Raw genomic sequence first — 15,260 nt, forward strand, 5'->3', positions numbered from 1 at the left:
TTCTATGACCTGCTTCAATGTAGTAAAATAACCTGCTTTCTAGTTTTCTGAGAGCTGTAGGAGGTGTCAGAGCTGTAGGAGGTGTCAGAGCTGTAGGAGGTGTCAGAGCTGTAGGAGGTGTCAGAGCTGTCAGAGCTGTAGGAGGTGTCAGAGCTGTAGGAGGAGGTGTCAGAGCTGTAGGAGGTGTCAGAGCTGTAGGAGGAGTCAGAGCTGTAGGAGGTGTCAGAGCTGTAGGAGGAGTCAGAGCTGTAGGAGGAGTCAGAGCTGTAGGAGGTGTCAGAGCTGTAGGAGGTGTCAGAGCTGTAGGAGGTGTCAGAGCTGTAGGAGGTGTCAGAGCTGTAGGAGGTGTCAGAGCTGTAGGAGGTGTCAGATGGACTCAAAGTTGGGCCAGCCGCTGTAGCATTTTGAAGCATCAATATATCATTGTTAACTGTGATGGTGGAGACGATTGTTCTCACACCAGTAGTAAAGTTCTAGTGTTTCTGAACATTAAGACTACATTTCCCATAAGCCCCGTTGTTTCCTAAATGTCTGAATATGAATGTTGCAATGATTTATTGTAGCCTGGGAACCTGACGAGTCTGCGAGCTCATGTTTAACCGTCGGGCCAATCACAACCGTTTATCAAATATATTGTTACGTTGATACGTCGACTGACAGAGGAGAGCCAGAGATGGTTCGAAGTGCGTGAGCTATGTCATACATTTCGTTGCTCTGATTGGTTGTAGGTCCAATTGTGTTCGATTGCATTTTGGTCTAGGCCTGGAAATCAAAATTGAACCGAGAATTTCCAGACTCATTCGCATTTGCGAATTGGCCTGGTGATGTCAGGCTAGACTTATTGATGTCAAAATGTTAGAATATGTCTACAGTTAATTTAACATATTGAGTCAAATTTTACTTTAACATAATGAACTCCAATCAAAATGTACCATGTACTGAGTGATGTTGCCGTGTGTTTATCCCTAACCTGTTACCGCGCCACACTGAGGAGGTCAAAGGTCAACTCTGTGACATCAAAGGCGAGGTGCTGATGGGCGGGCTCGAGGAAGACCTGCGGGGTTCCTGATTGGCTGGCGGCTTGCTGGGCGTGTTTGAGGGCATCTAGTGTGTCATAGATGACTCTGGCCCGCTGCTCCTCAGAGGGCGGGTCCGCCCAGCGGGGGCGCGGCAGCGAGGGGCAGTGGAGAAGGTAGTAGACTGATGACATGTAGGTCTTAATGAACTCCTGTTTCACATGGAGAAAGTCTCTCTGCAAACAAACAATAATAATAATACAAATTAATGAATTAAGTTTACAGTATTAACTGTTATTAAACACAGGGAGGAAGGAACGGTTCATACACAAAGTCAGTAGTCTGCAATAACTATGTACTGTATACACACACGCACATGGTAACACTTTGCAATAATAGTATATTAATTAAGGGTTAGTTAATGATTAATAAGCATTAGCTAACCCATAATTAACCATTATTAAACATTAACTAAACATTAATGAAAGTGTTACCCAGAAAGGATTGATCAGAATGGAATTATGTTAACATTTTGGTAGAGAAAAGCCAGCAGGTCAGAAGACACACATGGACAGGCAGCATTACAGCACTATCTACAGGTTAGTATAGGTATTACACGCGCAGGTGCACACACACACACACACACACACACACACACACACACACACACACACACACACACACACAGAGTCTGACCTTCTGCGCTCTGCTCATGTTGCTCTCAGCATCCAGCCAGGCGCTCTGAGGGAAAACACCAGTCAGTCAAACAATAAAACTCCACATCAGCCAGAGCACCAAAAGTCAATCAATATAACCAGTCAACAAGTCAGCCAATCAGTGAGCCAGTCATAACCAGTCAACAAGCTGAACTGTGTATGGATATATAGAGTATGGATATCACATTTTCAAAAGGTTTTCCTCATCGAGTCTGGAATCACACCCGTTTCAAGGATTATGAAACAAGTCAATGTTATGTTATTATGTGGAGTGCTGTGCTGAACAGTGCTGCTGGACACTACAGGGAGGGGCAAGTTAACACCGGCCGTCGCTGTTCCTTGTTGTTCTGTATTCAAAGTTGACAAAGTCGACATAATATTCTGTCAGAAAAGAGTCAGGTTCACCAAAGCACCGTGAAGTTGTTCTCTGTCGTCCCCCTGACAAGCATCATCACAGGGCAGCCTGACAGCTGAATACTGTATGTATGTATGAAGCTCTGCCTACTGACCCTGACAGCATCCAGCAGGTCTGACTGGTCCAACAACACAGGGAAGGTAGACAGCACAGGACTGCACATCACATCTGAGAGAGAGAGAGAGAGAGAAGAGAGAGAGAGAGAGAGGGCAGAGAGAGAGAGAGAGCAGAGAGAGAGAGAGAGAGCAGAGAGAGAGGGCAGAGAGAGAGAGAGGGCAGAGAGAGAGAGGGCAGAGAGAGAGAGGGCAGAGAGAGAGAGAGAGAGAGAGAGAGAGAGAGAGGGCAGAGAGAGAGAGAGGGCAGAGAGAGAGAGAGAGCAGAGAGAGAGCAGAGAGAGAGAGAGGGCAGAGAGAGGGAGAGAGAGCAGAGAGAGAGAGGGCAGAGAGAGCAGAGAGAGAGAGAGGGCAGAGTGAGAGAGAGAGGGCAGAGAGAGAGAGAGAGGGCAGAGAGAGAGAGAGAGCAGAGAGAGAGAGGGCAGAGAGAGGGAGAGAGAGAGAGCAGAGAGAGAGAGAGAGGAAAGAGAGAGAGAGAGAGGGCAGAGAGAGAGAGAGAGCAGAGAGAGAGCAGAGAGAGAGAGAGGGCAGAGAGAGGGAGAGAGAGCAGAGAGAGAGAGGGCAGAGAGAGAGAGAGAGAGAGAGAGAGAGGGCAGAGAGGGCAGAGTGAGAGAGAGAGGGCAGAGAGAGAGAGAGAGCAGAGAGAGAGAGGGCAGAGAGAGGGAGGAAAGAGAGAGAGAGAGAGGGCAGAGAGAGAGAGAGGGCAGAGAGAGAGAGCAGAGAGAGAGAGGGCAGAGAGAGGGAGAGAGAGAGAGCAGAGAGAGAGAGAGATGAGAGAGAGAGAGCAGAGAGAGAGAGAGGGCAGAGAGAGAGAGAGCAGAGAGAGAGAGGGCAGAGAGAGGGAGAGAGAGAGAGCAGAGAGAGAGAGAGAGAGGAAAGAGAGAGAGAGAGAGGGCAGAGAGAGAGAGAGGGCAGAGAGAGAGAGAGAGAGCAGAGAGAGAGAGGGCAGAGAGAGGGAGAGAGAGCAGAGAGATGAGAGAGAGAGAGCAGAGAGAGAGAGAGGGCAGAGAGAGAGAGAGAGGGCAGAGAGAGAGCAGAGAGAGAGAGAATAACAGCATCAGCAAAGCAGCACTGTTCCTGTACTAACACTGTCTTAACAGACCCACGATCTGTCACTTTGATCTGGTTTGACTGAACAGGATCAAAGCTATCTAGTTTAACGATACTACGACGCTGGTTTTCTACTCGATAACTGAAGCTGGCTTTATCTGGGATCTGCCTGTGCACGCGCACGTTTTTCGCTCGTGCACAGGCGCGCGTCCACGCGAAAGAGATGCGCTAGCCAATCACATTATGAACAGCTGAGTTGATCCACGCCCACACCCATTTCCTCATTCAATGAAAGCGCAGTGGGATCAGAGATTTTTGCGGATATTTAATGTAACCTATGGCAGAATGAAAATCCGTGTTGGATATAGTCTGCGGAAGGACTGTCTAAAGCTGCCGCTTGTATTCACATCAGTCATTTGATTTACTTTGATCAGCGATTTCTGTCTCATACAGCAGCTTTGTGCGAGTGTAAATGTACATTAAATGTGTAATCTCAGTCTATAAATTTCCACAATCTGTAAGCCTATTTAGACCATAGATTTAGAAAGCATGCTCAATGAATAATGATCTCTATCACTCATTATGTGTGTGTGGTTGCACTGATCGAATAATTCATATATAGGCTATAATAATGATATCCTAATATAAAAGAGAAAACTGCTGAACTGAATTGAGACGATGCGGGCATACTTTTCATTGATAACTAGAACGACCGCAACGCGGACTTATGCCTCCGCCATTAGTTCATTCTTGAGTCCAAGTGGATGTTGGAGCCAAATAGGAAGAAATTGCATCAAGGCGTTTCTGTGCAGAATTGGATATTTGAGCCAAATGTGAAGAAATTTAGTCAATGTGTTACTGAGATATGGCGTTACCGAGCTTGAAAATGGCATTTGTTAGGTCACAGTGACCTTGACCTTTGACCTTTGATAACCAAAATGGAATCAGTTCATCCTTGAGCCTAAGTGAATGTTTAAGGCGAATCTGATGAAATTCCGTCCAGGCGTTCCTCAGATATCACGTTAACAAGCTTGAAAATGGCGTTTGAGAGGTCAGTGACCTTGACCTTTGACCTTTGACCACCAAAATCTAAACAGATCATCCTTGAGCCTAAGTGAATGTTTAAGGTGAATCTGATGAAATTCCGTCCAGGCATTCCTCAGATATCGCGTTAACAAGCTTGAAAATGGCGTTCGAGAGGTCACAGTGACCTTGACCTTTGACCTTTGACCACCAAAATCTAATCAGATCATCCTTGAGCCTAAGTGAATGTTTAAGACGAATCTGATGAAATTCCATCCAGGCGTTCCTCAGATATGGCGTTAACAAGCTTGAAAATGGCGTTCGAGAGGTCACAGTGACCTTGACCTTTGACCTTTGACCACCAAAATCAAATCAGATCATCCTTGAGCCTAAGTGAATGTTTAAGGCGAATCTGATGAAATTCCGTCCAGGCGTTCCTCAGATATCGCGTTAACAAGCTTGAAAATGGCGTTCGAGAGGTCACAGTGACCTTGACCTTTGACCTTTGACCACCAAAATCTAATCAGATCATCCTTGAGCCTAAGTGAATGTTTAAGGCGAATCTGATGAAATTCCGTCCAGGCGTTCCTCAGATATCGCGTTAACAAGCTTGAAAATGGCGTTCGAGAGGTCACAGTGACCTTGACCTTTGACCTTTGACCACCAAAATCTAATCAGATCATCCTTGAGCCTAAGTGAATGTTTAAGGCGAATCTGATGAAATTCTGTCCAGGCGTTCCTCAGATATCGCGTTAACAAGCTTGAAAATGGCGTTCGAGAGGTCACAGTGACCTTGACCTTTGACCTTTGACCACCAAAATCTAATCAGATCATCCTTGAGCCTAAGTGAATATTTAAGGCGAATCTGATGAAATTCCGTCCAGGCGTTCCTCAGATATCGCGTTAACAAGCTTGAAAATGGCGTTCGAGAGGTCACAGTGACCTTGACCTTTGACCACCAAAATCTAATCAGATCATCCTTGAGCCTAAGTGAATGTTTAAGGCGAATCTGATGAAATTCCGTCCAGGCGTTCCTCAGATATCGCGTTAACAAGCTTGAAAATGGCGTTCGAGAGGTCACAGTGACCTTGACCTTTGACCTTTGACCACCAAAATCTAATCAGATCATCCTTGAGCCTAAATGAATGTTTAAAGGCCGGCTTTACCGTGGGGAATATGAATATATATTAATTCTTAAAAAATCTTAAATTTCGAATCCGTTGAAATTTTTGAAATTGCTTGTTCACAGCCAGAGGGAAAAAAAAAAAAAAAAAGAAAAAAAAGAAATTGGGCTAGGTGACGCGTTTCGCGTCGAAACGCGTCACCTTTTTTTTTTTTTTTTTTTTTTTTTTTTTCCTCTGGCTGTGAACAAGCAATTTCAAAAATTTCAACGGATTCGAAATTTAAGATTTTTTAAGAATTAATATATATTCATATTCCCCACGGTAAAGCCGGCCTTTAAGGCGAATCTGATGAAATTCCGTCCAGGCGTTCCTCAGATATCGCGTTAACAAGCTTGAAAATGGCGTTCGAGAGGTCATAGTGACCTTGACCTTTGACCTTTGACCACCACAATCTAATCAGATCATCCTTGAGCCTAAGTGAATGTTTAAGGCGAATCTGATGAAATTCCGTCAAGGCGTTCCTCAGATATGGCGTTAACAAACATCCGTACGGACGGACGGACGGACAACCCGGATCCATAATGCCTTCGGCCTGGCTTCGCCGGCGGAGGCATAAAAACTAGCCTATTTTTGCTCATATATTGGCATACAGCCTACAGGACACAGTTCCAGCTGAAACATGCAAGAAGCCTGCATATTTATTATTGGGGCTATCCCATATTTATCCCATATCTATATTATATGTATAGGCTTTTCTGGCATGTAGGAGAATATCACCCTCACTCGTGTATGATATGCGCTGCGGTGATTAATAGTGATCATATTTCTCCACGCATCGTTGAGCTGTTAAGACATAAAGTGGTAAGTAGGCTTAATTTAATTATGTAACCTACAGAGCCACAAATGTTTTTCTTGTTCTATTCTCAGTTGACTGCAATCTATTTTTCATATGGCGATCTTATATGAATGGTGAGTGACTCCAGAGAGCCGATTTTATGGGTCTGTCATGGATTTTGATCTTATCCTCTGAAGCTAACCTGTAGCCTGTACTACGAAGCTAGTTTAACAGATCCGCGATAAGTCCCTTTGATCTGGTTTGACTGAACAGGATCAAAGCTATCTAGTTAACTGATACTACGACGCTGGTTTTCTACTAGGTAAGTGGACCTGGGATCTGCCTGTGCACGCGCACATTTTTCGCTCGTGCACAGGCGCGCGTCCACGCGAAAGAGGTGCGCTAGCCAATCACATTATGAACAGCTGAGTTGATCCACGCCCACACCCATTTCCACACCCATTTCCTCATTGAATGAAAAAGCGCAGCCACAGTGGGATCAGAGATTTTAGCGGATATTTAATGTAACCTATGGCAGAATGAAAATCCGCGTTGGATATAGTTGGGGGAAGGACTGTCTAAAGCTGCCGCTTGTATTCACATCAGTCATTTGATTTACTTTGATCAGCGATTTCTGTCTCCTACAGCTTTGTGCGAGTGTAAATGTACATTAAATGTGTAATCTCAGTCTATAAATTTCCACAATCTGTAAGCCTATTTAGACCATAGATTTAGAAAGCATGCTCAATGAATAATGATCTCTATCACTCATTATGTGTGTGTGGTTGCACTGATCGAATAATTCATATATAGGCTATAATAATGATATCCTAATATAAAAGAGAAAACTGCTGGACTGAATTGAGACGATGCGGGCATACTTTTCATTGATAAAAACTAGCCTATTTTTGCTCATATATTGGCATACAGCCTACAGGACACAGTTCCAGCTGAAACATGCAAGAAGCCTGCATATTTAGTATTGGGGCTATCCCATATTTATCCCATCTATATTATATGTATAGGCTTTTCTGGCATGTAGGAGAATATCACCCTTACTCCATTTGAGGCTCCGTTTAGCCTATGATATGCGCTGCGGTGATTAATAGTGATCATATTTCTCCACGCATAGTTGAGCTGTTAAGACATAAAGTGGTAAGTAGGCTTAATTTAATTATGTAGCCTACAGAGCCACAAATGTTTTTCTTGTTATATTCTCAGTTGACTGCAATCTATTTTTCATATGGCGATCTTATATGAACGGTGAGTGACTCCAGAGAGCCGATTATATGGGTCTGTCATGGATTTTGATCTTATCCTCTGAAGCTAACCTGGTCGCGACCAGGTTAGCTTTGCAGCGTCAGTTGCCATGGTGATTGAAAGTTAACTTGCTTTGTAGTACGGCTAAACCAGGTTTAAACTCAAACTTACTTGGATAAGGCATTAAACTAGCTTCGTAGTACAGGCTACTGGTCGGGACCAGGTTAGCTTTGCAGCATGAGTTGCCATGGTGATTAGAAGTTAACTTGCTTTGTAGTACGGCTAAACCAGGGTTAAACCTGAAGTTACCTCGCTAAACCACTAATCTTGCTTTGTAGTACAGGCCTCTGGAGTCGCTAGAAGAAATGTGCAGGTTTTGTGTTGGTTTATTTTTGTTGTTGTTTTTGGAGTTTGTTTACCTGGTTTGTTGATGGTTTTGTTTGGCATTTGTTTACCTGCACTCTGCATGGTGGGCCTGTCCATCAGCAGTGTGTCAGCCAGCAGCTGTCTGTGCAGAGCCAGCAGGTGGACGCAGCTCAGACAGTGCAGCAGAGAGTCTGGGAGGACACTGACAGGGGACGCATCAGAATCAGAATCAGAACCAGAATCAGCTTTATTGGCCAAGTATGTAAACATACAAGGAAATTGGCTCCAGTTCACTTAACTCTCAATGTCCTCTCACACAAAAGAAAAAGAAAAAAGCATGCTCAGGCTAAAACAAACAAGAATCATACCATTAACCAGTGTTGGGGGTAACTCATTACAAAAGTAACATATTACATATATATATATTACTTTTAGCAGTAACTCAGTAATATAACTTATTACTTATTCACCTTATGTTCAGACCTTACAGTGGGCCAAATTCTTCCGGGTCCTATTAACACTTCCGGCGGTCACGGCGCCAAATATGAAAGAACGTCATGAAGAAGAGAGTTGTTTTTGTAGCGGACAGCGCAGGGTGTAAAACAAAGAACGTAGCCTACTACTTTGAGCTCGGTACACAGCGAGCAAGCGGAGTATCCACTGTTAGCCAGGTCAGATAATGTTTAATAGCGTCGACAATGACGAGCACTTTCTTGTAAAACATACCTGGACTCCAACAAAGAAAGCTTCAGAAGGTTTTCTGTCCTCCAAGCGCAGCTCGAGCCACTTACGTCTATAAGACCCGCAAACGTTAACGTAATTCCCTGGAATGCGAGAATTAACAAGCCAGTTACATGGCGTTGCATTCTTAGACATTGCCGTTTGCTTTTATTTGGTATGTTACACACAATTGGCTAAGCTATTAGTTAATTCAGAGTTAGATTATATTGGAGCAGCCAGCCATTTTTTTTTCTTTTTTTTTTTGCCGGAAGTCGTCGAACGACCACACAACCAGGTCAAATGGGCGTGGCTACATAAGGTGAATAGGATTTCAGTAATATTATACCAGTTACTTTGTCAAGTAACTCAAGTTACAAATTGAGTTACATTTTTTTAATCAAAGCACATATTTAAATCATTTCCTAATCAAACAGTGTATTATGCAAATAACCACTACAGATGACAATAACAAAGGAAAAGGATCACATTTAGAATTTTTGATTGTTTACACTGACTTCAAGATGATTGAAATAATTTTTCGGGATGTTCCGGGGTGACGATGTCATTCTGATACTGCTGTTATTACAGTGAAAGTAATGCAAAAGCAGTGTAATAAGTAACGAGTTACTCTACAGACAGTAATATTGTACAGTAACCTATTACTTTTAAATGAAAGTAACTAGTAACATGTAGTATATTACATTTTGAAAGTAACTTGCCCAACACTGCCATTAACTCACAGCACAAACCTGATGAAGCTGCTACAGCGAAACGCGTCGTTTGCTGAATAAATCACAGTAAAGCTATACTTCAGTGTGCGGTGGTACCTTCTTTTGTTTTGTGCCTTGTACCTGCAACCTACCAGCACCTGATCATTCCACTGGCTGTGCGTGGGGACTCTCCTTTCTCTTCATATATATATATATATATATATATATATATATACTGTAGTTCAAGACAGGATCAAGGTGGATCCTTGCTTTCTGTTGTACAACCTGCATCATTTGTCTTCAATCAGTCATGCGCGCACGTGACCGTCACAATTTCTCAAAGCAGCATATATATATATATATATATATATATATATATATATATATATATATATATATATATATATAGTTTTATATATATTTATCAAAAGAAGAACTATATTGCACAAAATATATAAATTCAAGCACTCTATTTTTTTACTTGAAAGGCCTTGATTCCCCCCTCCCTCAAATGCACAAACTTTTAAGGACTTCAAGGAGCCATGGGAACCTTGTAACACACAGAACCCTGTAACACACACAGAACCCTGTAACACACACAGAACCCTGTAACACACAGAACCCTGTAACACACAGAACCATGTAAAACACAGAACCCTGTAACACAGAACCCTGTAACACAGAACCCTGTACCACACACAGAACCATGTAACACACAGAACCCTGTAACACACAGAACCATGTAACACACACGCCCAGATCTTTCCAGAAGCTACAATGGAGTGTGACAGCAGACAATGTTTCAGTCATCTCAAACATCAACGTAAACGTCAGGTTTTGGTGTCAGTCCCAAAACTTCAACAATCATACAGGGAGAAATCCATCGTAGGCATGGGTCGCTTTGAAAATGTTGAAACCAGTTCGATATTCCCCAAAAAACATATCAAACCGGTATATCGAATTTTACCAAAAACATATCTATATCTATATCTATATCTATATCTATATATATAGTGTACCCCATAAATGACTGTAATGCGACTGCAGTTGGTATAGCTATAATGCACCTCTAAGCCAACCAGCACTAACACTGAATAAAAATAAGCAGAACCATTTAACTGTAACAACACAGTTTTTATTTCTCATAACTATTCAGCTTAACTTTTCTTCAAACATCAACATAATAAACAAAATAAGACTTTTCCCTACTAGTGCAACTTGAGAAGAGGCTAATACGAAAAATCCCTAACCGTAATTTTTTTTTTTTTTTTCATATAATATTTTTGTTGTTTTTTTCGGTTCGCACGTGATCAAACCGGTTTGGGCTCGTACACCGAACCGAACCGGTAAAGCCGGGAATAGCCCATGCCTAATCCATCGTAGAAGAGGAGACATCACAAGACTGTGGAGTTCTAACAGTGTAATAAGGGCCAATCCCATGTCTTACTTGTACCCCTATGCCCCGGGTTTTTGGACTAACCCCCCAGAACAGTTAGGAGGGGTACTGCTTGAAATCTAGCCCTATGAAATGGGACAACCCTTGGAGATTCTGATTCATCATCAGTAGTCAGACAGACGCCACCAGTTTGTTGCCAGACATCAAATCTATTTAGAATCAGAATCAGCTTTATTGGCCAAGTATGTCATTTGACTGCGGTATATGTTGCTCTCAATATTCTTACACAGGGAAAAAGAAAAGCTAAGCAAACTATGCATACAAGCTAAAACAAACGGCTATTTACATTATAAACAATAGGTGTGAGGTAGAAGGACCATTATAAATATGTATATAAGAAAAAAAAAGAATCGTATATCTATGTACACTACAGTGTAAGTATATGCAAGCAACACTGGACTGCAAACAAGGCTAGAAGTCAGATATTGCACAGTTGTATATGGATCTATATAAGCAAAGCTTTGAGACAGTAATTGCACATTAAGTTATTAAGTTATTGAGACACAGCTTATCCATCAAAGGGGGAAATGCAACATGGAAATGGGCTCTGATGCACAATCAGCCTTAAAGGGATACGCCAACATTTTGAGAGTTTAGTACATGCCTTTATCTTCACTCTGCGTGCAGTACAAACTGTGGTAGAGCCCTCACTGCTACTTAGCTTAGCGCTACGCAGACTATGGTACTTTTGCCTACTCCAATTCAGTCGCCCAAAATACACATTCCAACAGTACCAGAAACACTCACATGTACATGTTGTGACTTGTGTACTCATCATGCGATGAAATAATAATCCAAAGTAGGATGGTTAGGATATTTTTGGGGCCGGTGTGCATGCACAGCAGGGCCCTTACATTCCACTCAGTCGCCCAGACCATTTTAGCACGGATTCAGGTGTTGTAATGTCTTTCCACTTTCCAGTCCGGTAGGTGGCGGTAATGCACCTCTGGCTAATATTGTGAGAGTTCCACAAGAGCCGGTCGTCGGACATTTCGGCGAGTCGACGTAATCGATGATGACGCGCCCCAATCGTCACAAAACAAAAATAGTGTAGCTCATGTTAGCGGCTAACTGTTACTTGTCGTTACTTTACATGGCAGTAAAATGCCACTGAATGACCAAATTGATTTAACTTTTAACGATTTCGATTTCCACTTTCCATACGGACCGCCAGCATTGGTTAGTTGTTAACGTCGTGACAATTTATAACGTTTATAACGTACTCCGACCGGTTTGCGGTGTTGCACAATAGCTCCAACCCCTGGTTGTATTCAGACTGATAGTATAAACCGGAAGCTGGAGCACGTTATAAACATTATAAATATAGTCACGTTATAAACTAACCAATGCTGGGGGTCCGTATGGAGAGTGGAAATCGAAATGGTTAAAAGTTAAATCAATTTGGTCATTCGGTGGCGTTTTACTGCCATGTAAAGTAACGACAAGTAACAGTTAGCCGCTAACATATTAGCCACATTACCCATCAGCGGAGCGTCATTTGACATCAGCACACTCTTCCAAACGTCCCGTGCCTCATTCCAGTCGATTCCAGTGGGCATTCCCATGCTTTCACATGGACCCATGTTGGGTGTGGATGCTACTGACAGTCTTGTGTCTAAATGATGTGTGTACAGTCCAGTGTGTGACCATCTTACATGGAGCATTTTGTCTTTCTCCAAAATTAAGAGCACTGTTACTGAAAATTGCACACCATTGTACTGTTAAGATGATGCTTTTATGTTGGACTGCTGCTGCTAAACTCAGTTGACATTGCACAAGGTTTTTGGTATTCCTCCTGAAAGTGACTTGAATTTAATTTATTCTACTATTTTATTTTGAATTGCACTATATTCATTTTATTTGAGGACAAGCTCTTGCTTTAATTTTATTTGATAGATTTTATGTTGGACTGTTAAAGAGAATGAGATGGTTAAATAATATAGACATCAGCAGGTGGTGGTGGAGGTGAGTCAGAAAATATTAGTGTTTTACCTATATGGCTACATCTGGGCAAGAGCAGTGCCACTCACTCAGCAAATTGATGGTTAAGACTGAAAAACAGTCTAATCTTAACACATTCACTGCCAGACGTTTTTTTTTTACTGTAGGTAGGTTCTGCCAGAGTTTTTTTTTTGAGGATTCTGGCTCATCTTTCAAGACCCGAGGATTCTTTTCTGCTAAGATTTTGTGAACACACAATATCTCAAAAGAACTAATGGAATGTGTGCTTTCTCTGTCTAAAAGAGTTAGTTTGTAGAGTTAGTAGTTATGTAAGCATTAGCAGTTGAATACTGCATGGTTTCAGCGTCAGAAAAATTATTCAGAGATAAACGGCTTTTTGTGAAATTCGATAGAACAGTCACTTTAACCATTCATTTTTGGCATCAGTAAGACGTCAGACATCTAAACAATAGTTTTGAACAGTAATTTCCTCCATAACAGCAGGAAACCCCCCTCTGCTTCCAACTCCTCCCTCCGTGGGCGTTCTTCTTGGCTGCAGCGGCCGTGTCACAAGCTTGTCACCAGTCTCACTGCTTTGCTGCTGCTGCTGCCTGTCTGCGCGGCCGCTGTTTGAGGAAGTCTGGATGGACTCGCTCGCTTCTTGGAGTTTTGGTTGAGAGCTTTGATGAAGCTTTTGCGATTCTGGTCATATTTATGCTGCGTGTTTCAAAGTGTGTTCCACCTGTAATCTATTATGCAAATTTGCAATCCCGCATCGCCAGCAATCAGCGCGAAAACGAAAGCGTTTTCGCCAATCCATTTTCATGAGAATGGCTGCTTTTTGCTTGCCTTCCTCTAGTCAGGAGAGCACTGTCGCCACTTAGTGGGTCGGTGGAATGGGTTGTAAACGTTCGGTGGCTCCAATAATTATATAAGAGATGTAAAAGGGTTAGATGCACATCCCACGGTCAAATTTTTTTTTTTCATTTTTTTGACGGAGTAATACGTCAGTGGCAGTCAACCGTTGGATTTTTTTTGACAGAGTAATACGTCGTTGGCAGTGAACGTGTTAATGTAAATGGTCCTCTAATCTGGTTTCAAGGGGCCAAAAAAAATTTGCGCGGCGCCCCAATGACTCAATACACCTTGGCAGAGTTCTGCACTTTACTGAGCACACCGGCCCTATGCCAGGTTTCGACCTGGCCTTGTTTTAAATATTTACTATCAAAGAAAATGCTTACATTTGTGTTTTCTTTTAGCCTTAGCCACCATCTTGCCGATGATTCGCAAGGCATTCTGGGAGATTTCTCATAACCTACCTCTGAAGAAGCTCTGTTTGGTGGGCTATATAGTCCTACCACTTCACCCTAGCCCTCTGTCCCAACAAGAATGGGGACACTCTACCAGGACACGTCTCTGTCCCAACAAGAATGGGGACACTCTACCAGGACACGTCTCTGTCCCAACAAGAATGGGGACACTCTACCAGGACACGTCTCTGTCCCAACAAGATTGGGGACACTCTACCAGGACACGTCTCTGTCCCAACAAGAATGAGGACACTCTACCAGGACACGTCTCTGTCCCAACAAGAATGAGGACACTCTACCAGGACATGTCTCTGTCCCAACAAGAATGAGGACACTCTACCAGGACACGTCTCTGTCCCAACAAGAATGAGGACACTCTACCAGGACACGTCTCTGTCCCAACAAGAATGGGGACACTCTACCAGGACACGTCTCTGTCCCAACAAGAATGAGGACACTCTACCAGGACACGTCTCTGTCCCAACAAGAATGGGGACACTCTACCAGGACACGTGAACGCATCAAACGAGGGTTAAGGGCTAAGTGATAGGGGCAAGGGGTGTATTGGGATTGGGCCTAAGTGGATGTGAGGGTGGATCTTTCCTTGAAGGCTGAACACATCATCCACTGGGTGTGTTAAAGCTCTCCAGTGGTTCTCTCACCTGAGCTGGGTTCTGGTCCGACTTTTGGCTGATTTCAGTTTGACGATCAGCTTGGGCTGCCGCCTGGCCAGCAGCATCTGCTGCAAAACACCAGCTGGAGCTGAGAGAGGAGAGGAGGAGAAGAGAGGAGTGGAGTGGAGAGGAGGAAAGGAGGGGAGGGGAGAATATATTAATAGAGGAGAGGAGGAGAGGAGATGAAGAGAGGTGGGGAGAGGAGGAGAGGAGATGAAGAGAGGAGGGGACAGGAGAGGACAGGAGAAGACAAATGGGGAGAGGAGAGGAGATGAGATTTCACAAATGCACTTGCCAATTTGAAAACAAGGCTGCTTCTCTCCAGAGACTGTTTAGAGTGAGAAGGCTCAACTGTCTGTATCAGTGTTGTTGTTTTTTACCTTTATTTATACAGGGGGAGTCTCACTGAGAGCAATGCTGTCTTTTTCAGGAGCGCCCTGTTTACATTCACACACACTTTCACACCTGGAAGCTCACCAGTACAACCACAGTCTGATCTGATGGCCACTGAGCAGCTCCACTGGAGCAGTC

At 43.2% G+C, this 15,260-nt stretch overlaps 1 protein-coding gene across 1 annotated transcript in view; it reads right to left on the minus strand.

Moving 5' to 3' along the window:
* Positions 1–895: 895 nt before the first annotated feature.
* LOC310789200 (nephrocystin-1-like) overlaps positions 896–15,260 on the minus strand; it is a gene marked incomplete at its 5' end in the record, with an annotated part of 69,212 nt that continues 54,847 nt past the window's right edge. The window contains 5 exons of the mRNA XM_083650787.1: positions 896–1,252; positions 1,713–1,757; positions 2,242–2,315; positions 8,008–8,120; positions 14,718–14,817. Of these exons, the coding sequence (XP_083506913.1) occupies positions 974–1,252; positions 1,713–1,757; positions 2,242–2,315; positions 8,008–8,120; positions 14,718–14,817 (611 nt within the window). The 3' untranslated portion in view covers positions 896–973. The remainder of the gene's footprint in view (positions 1,253–1,712; positions 1,758–2,241; positions 2,316–8,007; positions 8,121–14,717; positions 14,818–15,260) is intronic.

This window comes from Poromitra crassiceps (genome assembly GCF_964638095.1).
Source record: "Poromitra crassiceps genome assembly, chromosome: 14".
Lineage (NCBI taxonomy): Eukaryota > Metazoa > Chordata > Actinopteri > Beryciformes > Melamphaidae > Poromitra > Poromitra crassiceps.